The following is a 13,750-nucleotide window of genomic DNA, read 5'->3' as shown; positions in this document are numbered from 1 at the left end:
GAAAAATGCATGCATAATTTATTGATCTTATCTACAGCTTCTTGAAATTTAATGTGTATATATATGTGTGTATATATATATACATACATACGTGTATATATGTATATATGTGTGTGTGTATATATATACACACACACACATACATACACACACACACACACACACGTATATATATATATAAAATAAATGGTATGCTTACACAAAATTATTCTCCAATGACTGAAAGCTTTACATTTACCGATGGTTTGGGGGAAAAAAAAAACCTAGCTGCCAATAAATAATTATCTAAAGAATGATCATATTTCTGTTTCACAGAGCGTAATTGCTCAACAAGGCCTCAATGTCTACAATAATTTAAACTGCCTATCGACTGCAGCAAACCAAGGATTTTTTTTTAGTAATAATTTACAAAGACTATTCTTAGCAACATATTAACAGTTTTAGGTACAGCTTTTTACCTCATGTCTTTCAAGCCTATATTTCTCAGACTTATATAGTCATAAGCAATTTCAGGCTTTTAATTGGGTTTGATAGCTGGACGATAAAGGTAGTAATGTAATTCTTTAGTCCTTAAAATTAGTATAATTAAAAGCCTAGCTGATTATAGAATAGGTGAAGAAACCAGTTTGGTTATGGTAGGGTCATTCTGGTCAGGAAAGATAGTATTAAACATGATATGGTACACACAATTGGTTAAAAATTTTTAAATTAGGTGATGTGTAAGCCCCAAATAAATACTTTTGAGATTAGAAGGTATCTTCAAATTCCGGTATTTAATAAACATGTAAAGATCTTTTGTATATAAAAGTTAAAAATCAGTCACTTGTGTCAATAATTAAAAAACTGATAGCAGTAGGAATGAAGAACAATTTGCAATTCTAAAAACAAGTAAAAGAAAATTCAAAGTTTTAACTGTGGTCAAATAGAAATCACTATTTAAATTCACAAGTTTTATCAGTCTTGGGGATTTTATTTTCATTTATATGAACATGAATGTTACCAGTTTTATTAAATACCACTTTCAGCATACAGATACAGAAATATTTTCTAGTTATTAAGTGGTAGGTAAGTAGGCAAGGTAGGGTGGTTCCCTATGATAAGTTTTCATCAATGGGTTATTTGCTGCTGTGTTCTTTTTCTGCCATTTCTTGTTGGTGAATTGTATCTTGTGCTGCTTGCTGCATTTTTTCCAGTTTTTCCAGAGTCAGAGATTTTAAGGGTAAAAGTTTGGGTTTACACAGCACCATTGTGGTTACATCTTCCACAGACAACTGCCCTAAATTTAACAAGAAATAAGAATTAATTTTGAGGAAGATAATCCAGGTGTTAGGTGGTTTGGATTAGCAGCTAGAATAAAGATCTAAAAACCTGTCACTGAAAAACCCCTAATCTTAGACTGTGTTTTGCTTGTAACCAGAAAGATAAGTCTATTCTATAAGTACCATTTCTTAATATTGGTGTGTGAAGGAAGACAAGTTTTGAACTTTGTATGCAAGGTTCTAAGTTACCATAAAACATACCTTTTTGTGTCAGATGTTTAATTTGAAATACAATTTGGGAGAATATACACAATGAACAAAAATGTACCAAAGTATGATATTAATTTAAATATTCAAATTGCTGCATTTTTAACTTCAGCCTTAAACTTTTCTTACTATTGCTTGATTTAGGTTTTTTCCCCCCACTTGCAGACCTTACTTATGTGAATTCCATTAAGTTATTACTTCCACTGAAAAATTTCATATTTCTAAGTATAAGAATCTGCTTCATTTTTTTTTTCTTTTACTGGGAAAAGTGAATTCCTGTACAACCTACTCAGAGTATACAGTAAAGGGGATAGTAAATGAGATATAAAGAACACAATAATTGGTAGGTGTTTAGAATATTAACACTGCTATGTGACAATGACTATCACTTTCTAGTTCTCTATAATAATGACCTAAGTAACTGACGCAGATACCTTGTTTTGGAAGAACTTCCCGGAACATTGACTTCAGTTCGGCCATATTTGAATTGTTGGATACAGTACGTTTTTTTCCTTCAATGAGAAATCAATTATTAATAGTATTCAAAAATATATTCCAGTATATTACTTGAGGCATTTCTATTTTAGTTTAAAGAGTAAAATCACAATTTCTGTAGAATGTGGACTTCCCTATCCTTGCATAATGTCTCTATTTTCTGTGGTTCTTTTCATTCAAACAAGGTTAGTTTATAGAAGCGTCTAGGTCTTGTCAGTTTTTATTAGTCAGTGGTGGTGTTAATTGGAAGGCTGAATATTTGAAATTTTCCCTTGGTAGGGAAATATTGGTAGAGCTTTGTTTTTTAGATTAAGATGATTAATAAACAGCTGAGGAAAAGACATTTACATGCAGCCATCTTGATTTAATGATAGTCTTTCCCTGGATGGAGAAAGATACAAAAAAACATTACTAGTAATGGAAAGATACATGAATCAGGCAGGTAGGTAGGAAAGGAAGTAGTAGGTGAACATTTCCTAACATTGCCACTTTTCCTAGTAGTTAACAGCTGGTTTCTACTTCTAAACCTTCTACAAATGAAAAGCATCCTAAGGATGTTACTGCATACACAGGTACAATCTTTTAAGGGAGCAACACAGTAATTTGGCTTCTAAACAGAAGTGAGTGTTCAGTTTACTCTTCTAATATAGGCATACTACATGACTCAAGGACCAGCCTGAATATAGTTATGAATATCCAGCATGCATGCCAAGTGTGGCCAATAACATTTGCTCCAAATGTTACATCCTAGCTTATATTCAAGGTGTTCTGGACAAGTTGTAGAAAGATCCCTTTCCAAATACAGATGCTTTTCCAGACAGTCCCACCCTTTTAGTGATGTTTCACCATACTGATGCAATCTTACCATACATCTTTCATAACATCACCACTACAGGAGAAAGATTTATTATTTATGAAGTGGTGATGCTGGCTTGATGCCCGTCTTTTCCACCCACTGTAAATTATAATCAAGTGAACTGCTTCTGGTCTTTTGTCATTCCCACTCCACTACTTTGACGTGCCTAATAAAAGCTTCCTACTCTCCATCCTCCAAGTTTCTTCCCATCTCTTGTTCAAATAATTATTCTGAAATGTCTTTAAGTTCCTGAGGAGCCTCTATTTGCTTTCATGAAATTTTTCATCAAACTTTATACTGTTGTTGGGGAGAGAAGATGAAGTGGGAAATGGGCCTAAGCCTGGAATAAACCAACTCATTTTATGAGGTAAGTATGCAATTTCCTTAGGATGTACAATTCTATATTAATTTTCTTATTACTTAGGCCTTTCAGTATTACCTAATGGTCACTACCTTTTTTTGTCCATGTTAGGCTGAAAGTTAATAACACTGAAGACTCCTGATCAGCTTTGAATACAGCTATCAAAAACAATACCTAAACTTTTCAGTAAAGATATCACAATGAAAATATTAGGCCCTTATTTAGTACAAATCTGACATGATCTGCCACTAAAAAGGATATATTACAGATATTTATAAAGGTGAAGTAAATACCAGCTAAATGTTTTTATATTTGTCACCAAAATACTAAAATGGTAAAAAAAAAAAAAATACTTAAAATCTTAATTGTTTCATGTAGTGAGCAACTCCAACTCATAATTAAATTACCCTGTTTTCTATGCCTCTTTCACATCTAAAATCTGGCCTGAAGAAAAAACAATGAAACTTGGTGCTCTACCAAACCTCAGTGCTTGGTTTGACTAAGATGCCATTGTTAATGGAAAGGGTGTGGGCCAAAGGACTGGCAGGGAGTGGGTTGGGACTGGTGTGGGGAAGATCCAGTGCCATCACTTGCCTAAGTGGTTTCTACTAGGGATGAATCTTTTCCCTAGACCCCCTTAGGCATTGGCAGGAGAGAAGCAGGATGGGAAGGGCTAAAATAAGCAAGATGGTAGTTGGATGGCTAGCACTGGCTGGGCTGTACTATTTTGATAATTTACTGCTCTTGGAGTCCAGAATAGGAAAAGGCATTTATTTCCTTCTCCCAGGTGGTCTGCTATTAGCCAAACATAGGTGTTTTCTCTGGTATAGTATGTTTGAAGGAATTGTGGCTGCTCCTCAGAGAGGAGTGGTTATGTGAGATGTATATAAAACCAGGGACACATGATCAAAGAGAAATATCACAGTGATGGCTGAAATTATGTGTATCATACAACTACAATGGTCATTCAATTCAATAAATGAGTGCCTACCATGTGCCAGGCACATGTTTTGTTAATCAGTGAACAAAACAAAAAAGCAAAAGCTTTTGCTCTTTTGGAACTTACAGCCTGGAGTAAGGTAAGAGAAGCAAAAGAATACTATGTAACTGTAACTGCTATTGAAAAACAAAATATTTTAAAGGGATTCAGATATAGTGGAGGAGGTTATTTCAATAGGAAAATTAATGGTCTCATTAAGGTGACTCTTAAGCAAAGACTGTTTTTGTGGGTTGGACTATAGGCATGTGTTGTGTTGTGAAACTGCAAAATGTAAAAAGTCTGACAGTATCCACACATCAAGAGAAAGTATGGGGAGAGAGAATTCTGTAATAGCAATATTTTTAGAGGGATATTTTGTGTATCTACTAAAAGTAAACAAATTTTCTGACCCAAACTTTCTACTCCTAGTAATCAGCCCCCCCCCCCAAAAAAAAACAATAACACAAGTGTATAAAGATAATAAGCATGTTCATTAAAGCATTACATTGAATAGCAAAATGCTGAGCAACAGATGAGCCTACATGTTCACTATTAGGTCAAAGGTTAAATAAATTATGAAATATCTGTAGAATGGAAAACTATGCCATGGCAAAGTAAAAAATGATGCAGATTGTCAAGGCCCCTTCTAAGAAAAAAAAAACATATTAAATTGCAGAAGTAAAACTGTTCTTACGTTAATGCTTACAAAAAAAGCAGGGTTAACTCATCACCTTCTTTCTTTCCTCCCAAACTTTAAAAGTTTGTTATTTCTCCTAGAGATAATAGTTCTGATGGCTCATGCATTGCAAAAGTTATGCCAACCTATCTAGCTAACTAAGCTGGATGTCTAAAACCTTCAGAAAAACTTGAAGGAAAACCAAATGTTTGTCATGAAATATTTTGCTGTTTTAGGAGATCTGGAAGACATGTCTAAGAAGGATAACTACTTCAAAATCAATCATACATCTGGAAAGCTTAAAAATTTCCAGTAATTTTTTTTTTTTTTTTGTATTAGTCTAAATCATGAAAGTATCCTGAACTTTTGAGAAGATACACCAATAGTTCTTTTTTTAAAAGTTTGTTCTTTGTGGTACTGGGGATTGAACTCGGGGACAGTCTATCACTGAGCTATACTTCTAGCCCCCCCACCTTTTTTAAATTTTTGAGACAGCATCTTGCTAAGTTGCTCAGGATGGCATTGAACTTGCAATCCTCCTGCCTTAGCCTCTGAGTTGCTGGGATTATAGGCATGGGCCACTGTGCCCAACAATGGTCCTCAAATTTTCTATTGCATACTCCTAAAGAAATTTTGAAAAACTATCATTTTAAATATTTCTAAACTGACATAAAATTTTTATCATGAGCTTAAATAATTATAAGGATATATTTTTTAGCATATTTAAAAACATGTCAAAAATATTCAACATAATAGCTACCATTAATTTAAAAAATGAAGCTTTTTTAAATCAGAAATTTTATATTATTCTTTTTCTTCCCAGATCTTTTTCCATTTCAACTTTAATGTAATGGTTTCTTGCTTGATATTTTAATTACTCTTCTTTGTTGCAAGAAATGTTTATAAATTTAGAATAGAACCTGGCTCTTCGTTTGTATTACTAGAGTTATAATGTTCACTTTGGTCTATTTGGCTCCTAATAGATTTTTACCCCCTGGAGCATTTCATCATAGAAAAATTTCTACATAGGATTAGAAAGAAACCTTTCCCTGCTAACATCTTTGATGATTGTGAAAGGGGAGATGAGAAATAAGATTAAGCATGTGGGTTTATGCACAGGCCCATTTTATCAGGGAATTCAGTGTCAGCAAAGACCAAATAAACATGGAAGTTTAGGATCTGGAAATTGATTACCCTTAACCTTGCTTACCTCCATTCCCCTCTTCAGATATCTTGAAGGTTTTGTGAACCCTGCTATAAATATTGCTGATCTATACAATAAATCACCCAAGTTCTTAGAGATGTTAATGGACATTTCTGAGATTTCATAGTTCGTAAATTTGAGAGACTTGGGAAGGGGGAAAAAAACCCTCTTTTTTTTTTTTTTAACAGCAGGACTTTGTAGAAATTATTGTGATTAATCTCCAATTGGAGCACTGAATATCATTTTGTATCATTTCTAAAACTTATTTGATCCTGGAATCTTTTGAAAGTTCTTTTATGGGACCAAAATTCATTAGAACATACTTTGTAATGTCATTTTAAATGTGGTATGTCTAATATGATGCAATGGACTAAGCAAATTTAAGAAGAATGCCACTGTTCACAAATAACTAATTTTGAAATTAGTACAGGCCACATTCTGAATATAATTTATTTTAAAGATCAACACAAGACTACTAAGTGAAAAATTTAGACCACCTTGGACAAAACTTGCATTTAAAGGAATCATTTAAATTTCTTAGGAGAAAATCTTTTTTGCATAGTTTTGGGGGATTTGGCAAGAATTACAACTATTCTTGTCTCATATCACAAGGAATTTCTTAAGTGGGGAGTTTTGAGATTCAAGTATATTCAAGTCTTTCGGGCCAAAATGTTAACTAATGCTTATTTTTGAGCTTTATTTCTATATTCTTACATTAACATCTCTTATTAATAAAAGGTTAAGAACAAAATTTAAGTATTTATATGGCAATACATTTTATATTGAAATTAAGTCCAGTCAGACTAAGGCATAATCTCTAGGTTTGAGAATCCTAGAACCAGGGCAAGGGAGAAGAAATAGGCACATAAACAGCCATAATGCAATGTTAATATAAAAGTTCTACACTTAGAAATCTATGTAAAAATGCCATGTGAACAAAAATTTGGAGCAACTGTGAAGGGCAGAGATGATTAAGAGAGCAATTTCAGATGCAGGTAACAGATGCTGCAAAGAGACAAAGAGGAACAACTCAAACCCCAGGGTGTATTATGGAAGTGGAGGGGAGTGATGATAAAAAAAGTTATTTTCAACCAGTCTGGAAAACCAAATCATAACTGAATTGATTTTAAAGGAAATAAGAAAAGCCACTGAAATATTTTAAAGATAAGAATAGATCCCAGAGTATTACACACAATAGATTATCATTAGGCAACCATCTTCATAAAAACAAAAGTAATCAATAATAATAGGACCTTTCAGGCTGTGAAAATAAAGATTTATAATTTGTTATGATTAAGTTTGCTCTTATGTCTTGGATTTGAATCTTGTGGACCAATAGGAGAGATGACCTTTAAACAGAATCTTTCATTAAGCTCTTACTTTTATACCCATTACCTATTTGGAAAGAACAGTCTGTAGTCCTTTGTTCAAGAAAGTATGGATCTCTAAAGTGGTCACAAATTGATAAGTTTTTGGACTACAATTAATGTTGTACCTTGTATTCTATTTGAAATTGAACAGTGGATAGTAAAGACTGGAAATAATAAAGGATGCTGGTTAGTTGACAAGGGAATTATTCTTTCAGAGTAGAAAAATAATAAATGTAACGTAAGAAAAGGAATTTGGGTCTTTAAGTGCCTATCCAAACAGATTTTTCTCTATCAATAAACACTGTCATTAAAGTACCTACTACAGAGCTAGATAAGGGAGACAGTGAATAAGAACTAGTTCCTCTCCTTGAGGGGTAGGCTAGTTGGGGAAAAATAAACATGAAAAAAAAAATCTGTAGATGAAGACAATATGCTTTAATAAAAGTATGCCCATAATCCGAGATATTCAGAAACCTGAGGCAGAAGGATCTTGAGTTCTACGCCAGTCTGGACAACATAGCAAGACCCCACTCAAAAATACAAAGTCAAACAATAACAGAATACTTAGCCCAGTTTAGGGGACAATAAATGGTCTCTGAAGAATTACTGTGACATTAGAGCTAGTATCAGAGTGAGAGTATACTAGGTAAGATGGGGATATGTAACAAGGTGAGAGTGTTCTAGGCAAAGTTCTAAGGAAATGTCTATATAGAGTCCAGTGTGCATATAATGAGCATCAGGTACTGTGATGGGCTAAATGGAGGCCTTTAACACTATGCCTTTGAATTTGGACTTTATATCCTATAGATGGAGAGAGCTAATTGGATTGCTCTAAGTGGTCTGTGACATGATTCACTTTTGGGAGACATATTCTAGACAAAATAAATGAAAACTCACAAGAGACAGTACAGGCAAGGAGATCAGTAAGGAAGCTGTTTTCCTATTTAGATAAGATGATGAATTTTTGAACTAAATCTGATAACATTAAAAAGAGATATATCAAGAACTATGTAATGTTTTGAACAACCAACAATAAAAAATTAAAAAAAAATATCCAATATCGGGCTCCACACCCAGAGTTTCCAATTTGCCTGTCTAATAAGTTCCCAAATAAAGCAATGGTTCTGGTTTGGGGGGAAAAAAAAAAAAAAAGAGAAGATGGAAGAAAGGTACAAGTTGAGATTCAAATGTCCTCCACTTTGCCACCCACCAACCCCTTCTTTCCCTTTTGGGTGATAAGGAAATGATCAAGGATGACTGAGATGAGCTAGTGGACAGCGCAGATATTAACTCGAGTTGAGAATACAGGGGAGAAGATGAATACCATGAATTAAGTTCAGACTCACCAAGTGTGGAAGTCTAATTTGAAGGTAAAAATTTGAGGTTCAGAATCAATGACACAGTAGTCAGCTATACAAGTAGACTTAATCACCCAAGAATGGAAAAAGATGGTGGGGTTAGTGGAAAAGAGAGACAAGAGTATAGTGTAACAGTTGAGAAAAGTATCCAAAGTCAGATTAGTCAGTTAACTTTATGTCTCAATGTTATTTGTAAAATAAAAGCTTGTAATGGCATCAACTTGAGAAAGTTAGTGTACTGAGGATATAATTCATATAAAGCCACTACATTAGTCTGTGGCATTTGATGGGAGCTCAATGAATGCCAGCAATTCTTACTGTATTTGTATCACTACAATGTTGTCATAAGATTAGATTCTCAGAAAAAAATATCTATTAACATGTATACGTTATGGAGGCTTATCACTAAAATAGAATAAAGAAAAATCTTCAGGTAAGCAGGAGCACTTTAGAATTTTCTACCCATTCTCTCTACAGGCATATTGTCCTAAAATGTATTCACCATTTACCTTAGGTTTTTCCCTTCAGTCTTGCTTAGTGGCTCTTAAATTTTAGTTTCCTTAAGAATAGCCATAATGGCACAGTGTTTGTGAAAGTCATGTACTTAACCCTGTAGGACATTTTAAGGGACATTCTATAGTAATCTTAGAATAGCTCTCATTGCCTAAAAGGTGGTTTTAGAATTGAATAACCCATGCTCCCACCTGCCTCTCAGAGTATCCCTCCTTATATATACATAAATTATTACATTTAACAGATTAAGGCCTAAGAAAAATTATCTTGTCCAATATCACATACTTGGCAAGTAGAGAAACGGACTTTGAACGTGTATCTGCCTTACTCCAAAGTTTAATTCCTTTTCAGTTCTTTCTATATTGGATCTGGAAGAATGACCTAGAGACCCCAAGTACTTTAGTGTGGAGACCCACCAAAGGAAAACCAACATTTAAGAAGTTAGAAAGATAACAGGAGAGTAGATGATGAATAGAAACAAATGAATTTTGAAGTAACATATCTTCTGGAATGGACAATTATAAAGCTATTAATGACCTTTACAAAGGAGGATGAAAATAAACTATGTGTGTCAAATAGTAAATCTTAGGAATGATGTAGATTAAAAAAAAATAAGTGCAGCATATTGACTAAAAGAACTTTGTTTTTCCTTTGTGAGTGCAACAACCAGACCAATGTATACGTCTAATAAACTGTTTTTTTTCTTTATCTCTTCTTATTTTGTGGATTTTGCATTCCAGTTGTCATGTTTGATATCACCCTGAAAGCAATCTCTTAGGAGCAAAAACTGCTTTTTGACTATGGATGTTGTTTATAGCATTAAGTTTCTTTTTTTATAGGGGTGGTGGTGGTGGTGGTGGTGGTGGCAGTGCTAGGAATCAAACCCAGGGCCTCATGCATGGTAAGTGAGTGCTCTTATCACTGAGTAAATATCCTTATCCCTAAATATTACTTTTAAAAGAATATACAATTGGAACTTTCAAATCTCAATTTTTATTTTAATATGCAGCACTTTAAAAGCTTATGTTTTGTGTTTCTCTTCATCATGTTCTATCAGATTACATGAGAGCTTGTGTCATAGCTCACATGAGAGTGTACTGATTAGACCAAGATCATGTGTTAAATAGCTGAATAGGACTATCAGCTTTAGATTACACCCTGTTTTTTCATCTAACCATCCGGAAAATGTAGGCTGTAGTCATACAAGGGGAAAAAAGAAGGGAATAAGATTACTAAAATCCAAACTCCATTCCTGGTTAACTCAAAGTACACATATATGGAACAGAAACATTAAAACAAAAACACTGTGGATGGCAAAGACAAGTCTTGGTTTCTAAAAATGTTAAGGACAGGATGTGGATCTGTTTTTAAAAGTATCCTCATAGGTCACACTAGGTCTCCATACTCCACTTGATTTTTATTAGGAGCCCCATGGTGAATAATGGGTTATCATCCTTAATTCTAACCTGTTATTAGGTCTTCACTGTCATCCCTCCCCCACTATTTTATCTTAACTCATTAGCTTATCTTAATTGTATAAAATCCTATTTTTTCAAGTCTGAGATGAAATGCTTCAGAATATTCCAGGGTTCCAAGTGTTTAAAATAAGTTATGAGAATAAAATCCAATGTATGACTTAAAGGCTTCCACCAGAGTGTCCCCTCCCATCAATCTATTCTATATTTATTCTTTAAATGGGGTACACACTGATAACTAGCTGTGTGACATTGAATACATTTCTTAACTAATCAGAGGCTTCGTTTCCTCATAACAAGGTTCAAGCAAAAAGTGGATATAAAAGTACCTAGAAATACAGTATGACATTTACTATTCCAGGTCTAATTTTCATATAATAAAGGACTTGTTCTAGATTACTACTAAGGTACCTTCTTCTTTTTTTTTTTTTTAGTTGTAGATGGACATGATACATTTTTATCTATCTATTTATTTTTATATGGTACTGAGGATTGAACCCAGTGCTTCACATGTGCTAGGCAGGCACTCTACCACTGAGCCACAAACCCAGCCTCCTAATTTAGGTACATTCTGACTCTAGAAATATTTATAAAACACCATGTTACGTATAAAACAGCATGATCTATTTAAAGGTATTTTCCCTCTAAAAACCTGTTTTACTTATTTAAATTTAAAGCAGCATGGGCTGCCAAATTTTAAGCATTTTTGAAAATATGATAAAGTAAACCTATTTTATAATTCAATGCTGAAAAAATGTGAAGTCTTTTAAGTGGTTAGTAAATAATAAAAATATATGAAATTGTAATCAAGGGAATAGAAGCTTGCTGTTCAATTCTTTGAATTTATCTTGAATTTTTGATGGAGATAAGTGATTTGTTGCTTAGGGATGTAATGGCACCTGAAATATGGAGGAGAAAAAGAAAGATTCTCAAAAGCATTCTGAGATTCTCAGAGCAAAATCAAGTTTTCATGTAAGAAACTCTAATGTCATAAGCTGGTGACCTATGGTCATATCCAGTTAAATGATTTGCTGCCTTGTTAGAAGTTTTAAAACTATTTGAACCATATGCAGATTTCATATAAAATCCAAATTTTAGCTCTACCTGACAAATCTGGCAATACCAAGCTCACATTCCTGCATAGCAAAACTGTGCTAGGGCTGGAAAGTGATATCCCAGTTCCGTAAGCATGTGCTCTCAAATTTGTAGGTCCTTACTACTGCTCCTCCCCTCCCTTTTTTAAACCTTACCTGCCTAGACATTAAAGTTATGTGACTTTCCAACTACAGTAAAATATAGAGCCACTGCAATATATTATATCCCAAACTATCTTATTTTTAAATTTTTAGTGGGCACTGATTATCTTTTTTTTTTTTTTTGAGGTGTTGGGGGGTGTTTAACTACGGTTGTTCAGGTTGGTACTGAAATCCTTCCTCATTTCAAGCAAATCTCCTCACTTAGCCTTCCAAGTAGCTGGGATTACAGGTACAAACCACTGTGCCTGGCCTAGTGGGCACTGAGAAACAAAAATACTCTGGGATCTAAAGGAGGTACCAGGAGCAATACTATTTATATAAAGCACATTAAGGGAATTTTTCTCTTGTGAATATTTATTGTTAGTTCCTTTGAAGAAAATTCAGTCTGCTTAGTGCATGTTGTAAATGGGCAAAGCAGGAATGGTAGGAATAATAACAACAAAACTTTTGTCAGAGTCAGACTTTGGGACAGGAGTCCCCTGTGTTTCTCCTTTGCTAGTAAAGCAATAAAACTTCTTTTTCCTTTTTCTCAAAACCATGCACTCATTATTTAAATTAGCATTGGGGACAGGGACCGAACTTTCGGTTACAAATATTGGCGAACCAGATGGGACCCCAGAGCAGCCCCTGCTCAGCTTTCTTAGGCAGGCCTGGCACTCCAAGCAACTATAGTTCCATGCCGAGGATGTAAGGTGAACTTTTTGAGAGCTGACTACTGTAAAGTTAAGAAATGGGTGAATATGCCTGGGGTTGAACTGAACCAGAAAAGCTCTTCCTGTAAGTAGAGGGAGGGACTGAGGGACACTCAGCAGCTGCCGAAGCCCCTTCTGCTTAGAGGAACTCCCGCCTTCCTTCCCTGCACTGTAAGGATTGCTCCACCTCATTCTACTTTGAGGAAAAAGGAAACTGAATACAGTAAAGTCATGACATGTTGGCCATTTGATAAGCTCCCGCGGTGTGCACACAGAGACCCTTGATTCTACACTTCTGGTTCCCCTTTGTGAGAGCATCTGGTCCCCTTGTGGGGACATCTGTGGCATCACTGGTGTAGAAGTCATGGTTAAGTGGGAGTTGGGAACTTAAGGAGATTTTTTTTCCCCTATCTGGTCTGTTTTAAAGGTTCCCATCTGTCGGCCATGGTTTGGGGATCCTCTCTATCATTATGTTTTTTGTTTGTTTGTTTGTTTGTATCTTTTTCTGGCCCTTTAAGACAGTGTGTTGATCCTATAGATTGTTTCTTCAGAACGATCTTGGTTTAATGGGCCACCTATAGATGTAAATGTGTCTAAGAAAAAGATGATGTTTTACTGTTTTTTTTTTTTTTAAAAAAAACAACCCAACCAAAAAAACTCTTTTGTCTTATCCAAGACTTAAGGTTGACCGACAAATGAATTTTCAAAAGCATAGCAGATTTTTGGATATAAATTGAGAAAAAGGTGAAAGGGGGAGCCCAGAAAGAACATGTTTTTCAGCAAAGTAGTAACACTCCCTCAAGCAACTGCCCATACGTTAGCAGAGTGCTTAATGGATTGATAATGTTCATCTGGAGATGCCAAGTAACATCATATGTCATAGAGTTGGAGTCCATAGTATTTTCTTTTCTATCTGGAATCTGCTGGTAGAAAATGTTATAACATGGTAATTTGGTTAATTTTCAGACTCAAGCGAATAAAATGTGTGG

General features: G+C 34.5%; 1 protein-coding gene across 6 annotated transcripts in view; it reads right to left on the bottom strand.

Annotated features, from left to right (window-relative positions):
• The window catches only part of Bbip1 (BBSome interacting protein 1), a 104,615-nt gene that overhangs the window by 86,757 nt on the left and 4,108 nt on the right, over positions 1-13,750 (bottom strand). For 5 of the 6 annotated variants that reach the window (XM_071610923.1, XM_071610922.1, XM_071610925.1 and 2 more), the window contains exon 3: positions 1,961-2,038. In XM_071610923.1, coding sequence (XP_071467024.1) covers positions 1,961-2,038 — 78 coding nt within the window. Of the gene's footprint in view, positions 1-949; positions 1,277-1,960; positions 2,039-13,750 lie in introns of those variants that run through there. The other variant, XM_071610921.1, reaches the window with a different exon arrangement.

Source organism: Marmota flaviventris, chromosome 4 (genome assembly GCF_047511675.1).
Source record: "Marmota flaviventris isolate mMarFla1 chromosome 4, mMarFla1.hap1, whole genome shotgun sequence".
Lineage (NCBI taxonomy): Eukaryota > Metazoa > Chordata > Mammalia > Rodentia > Sciuridae > Marmota > Marmota flaviventris.
Note: the sequence above shows the minus strand (reverse complement) of the source record. Positions and strands in the feature narration are given on the sequence as shown.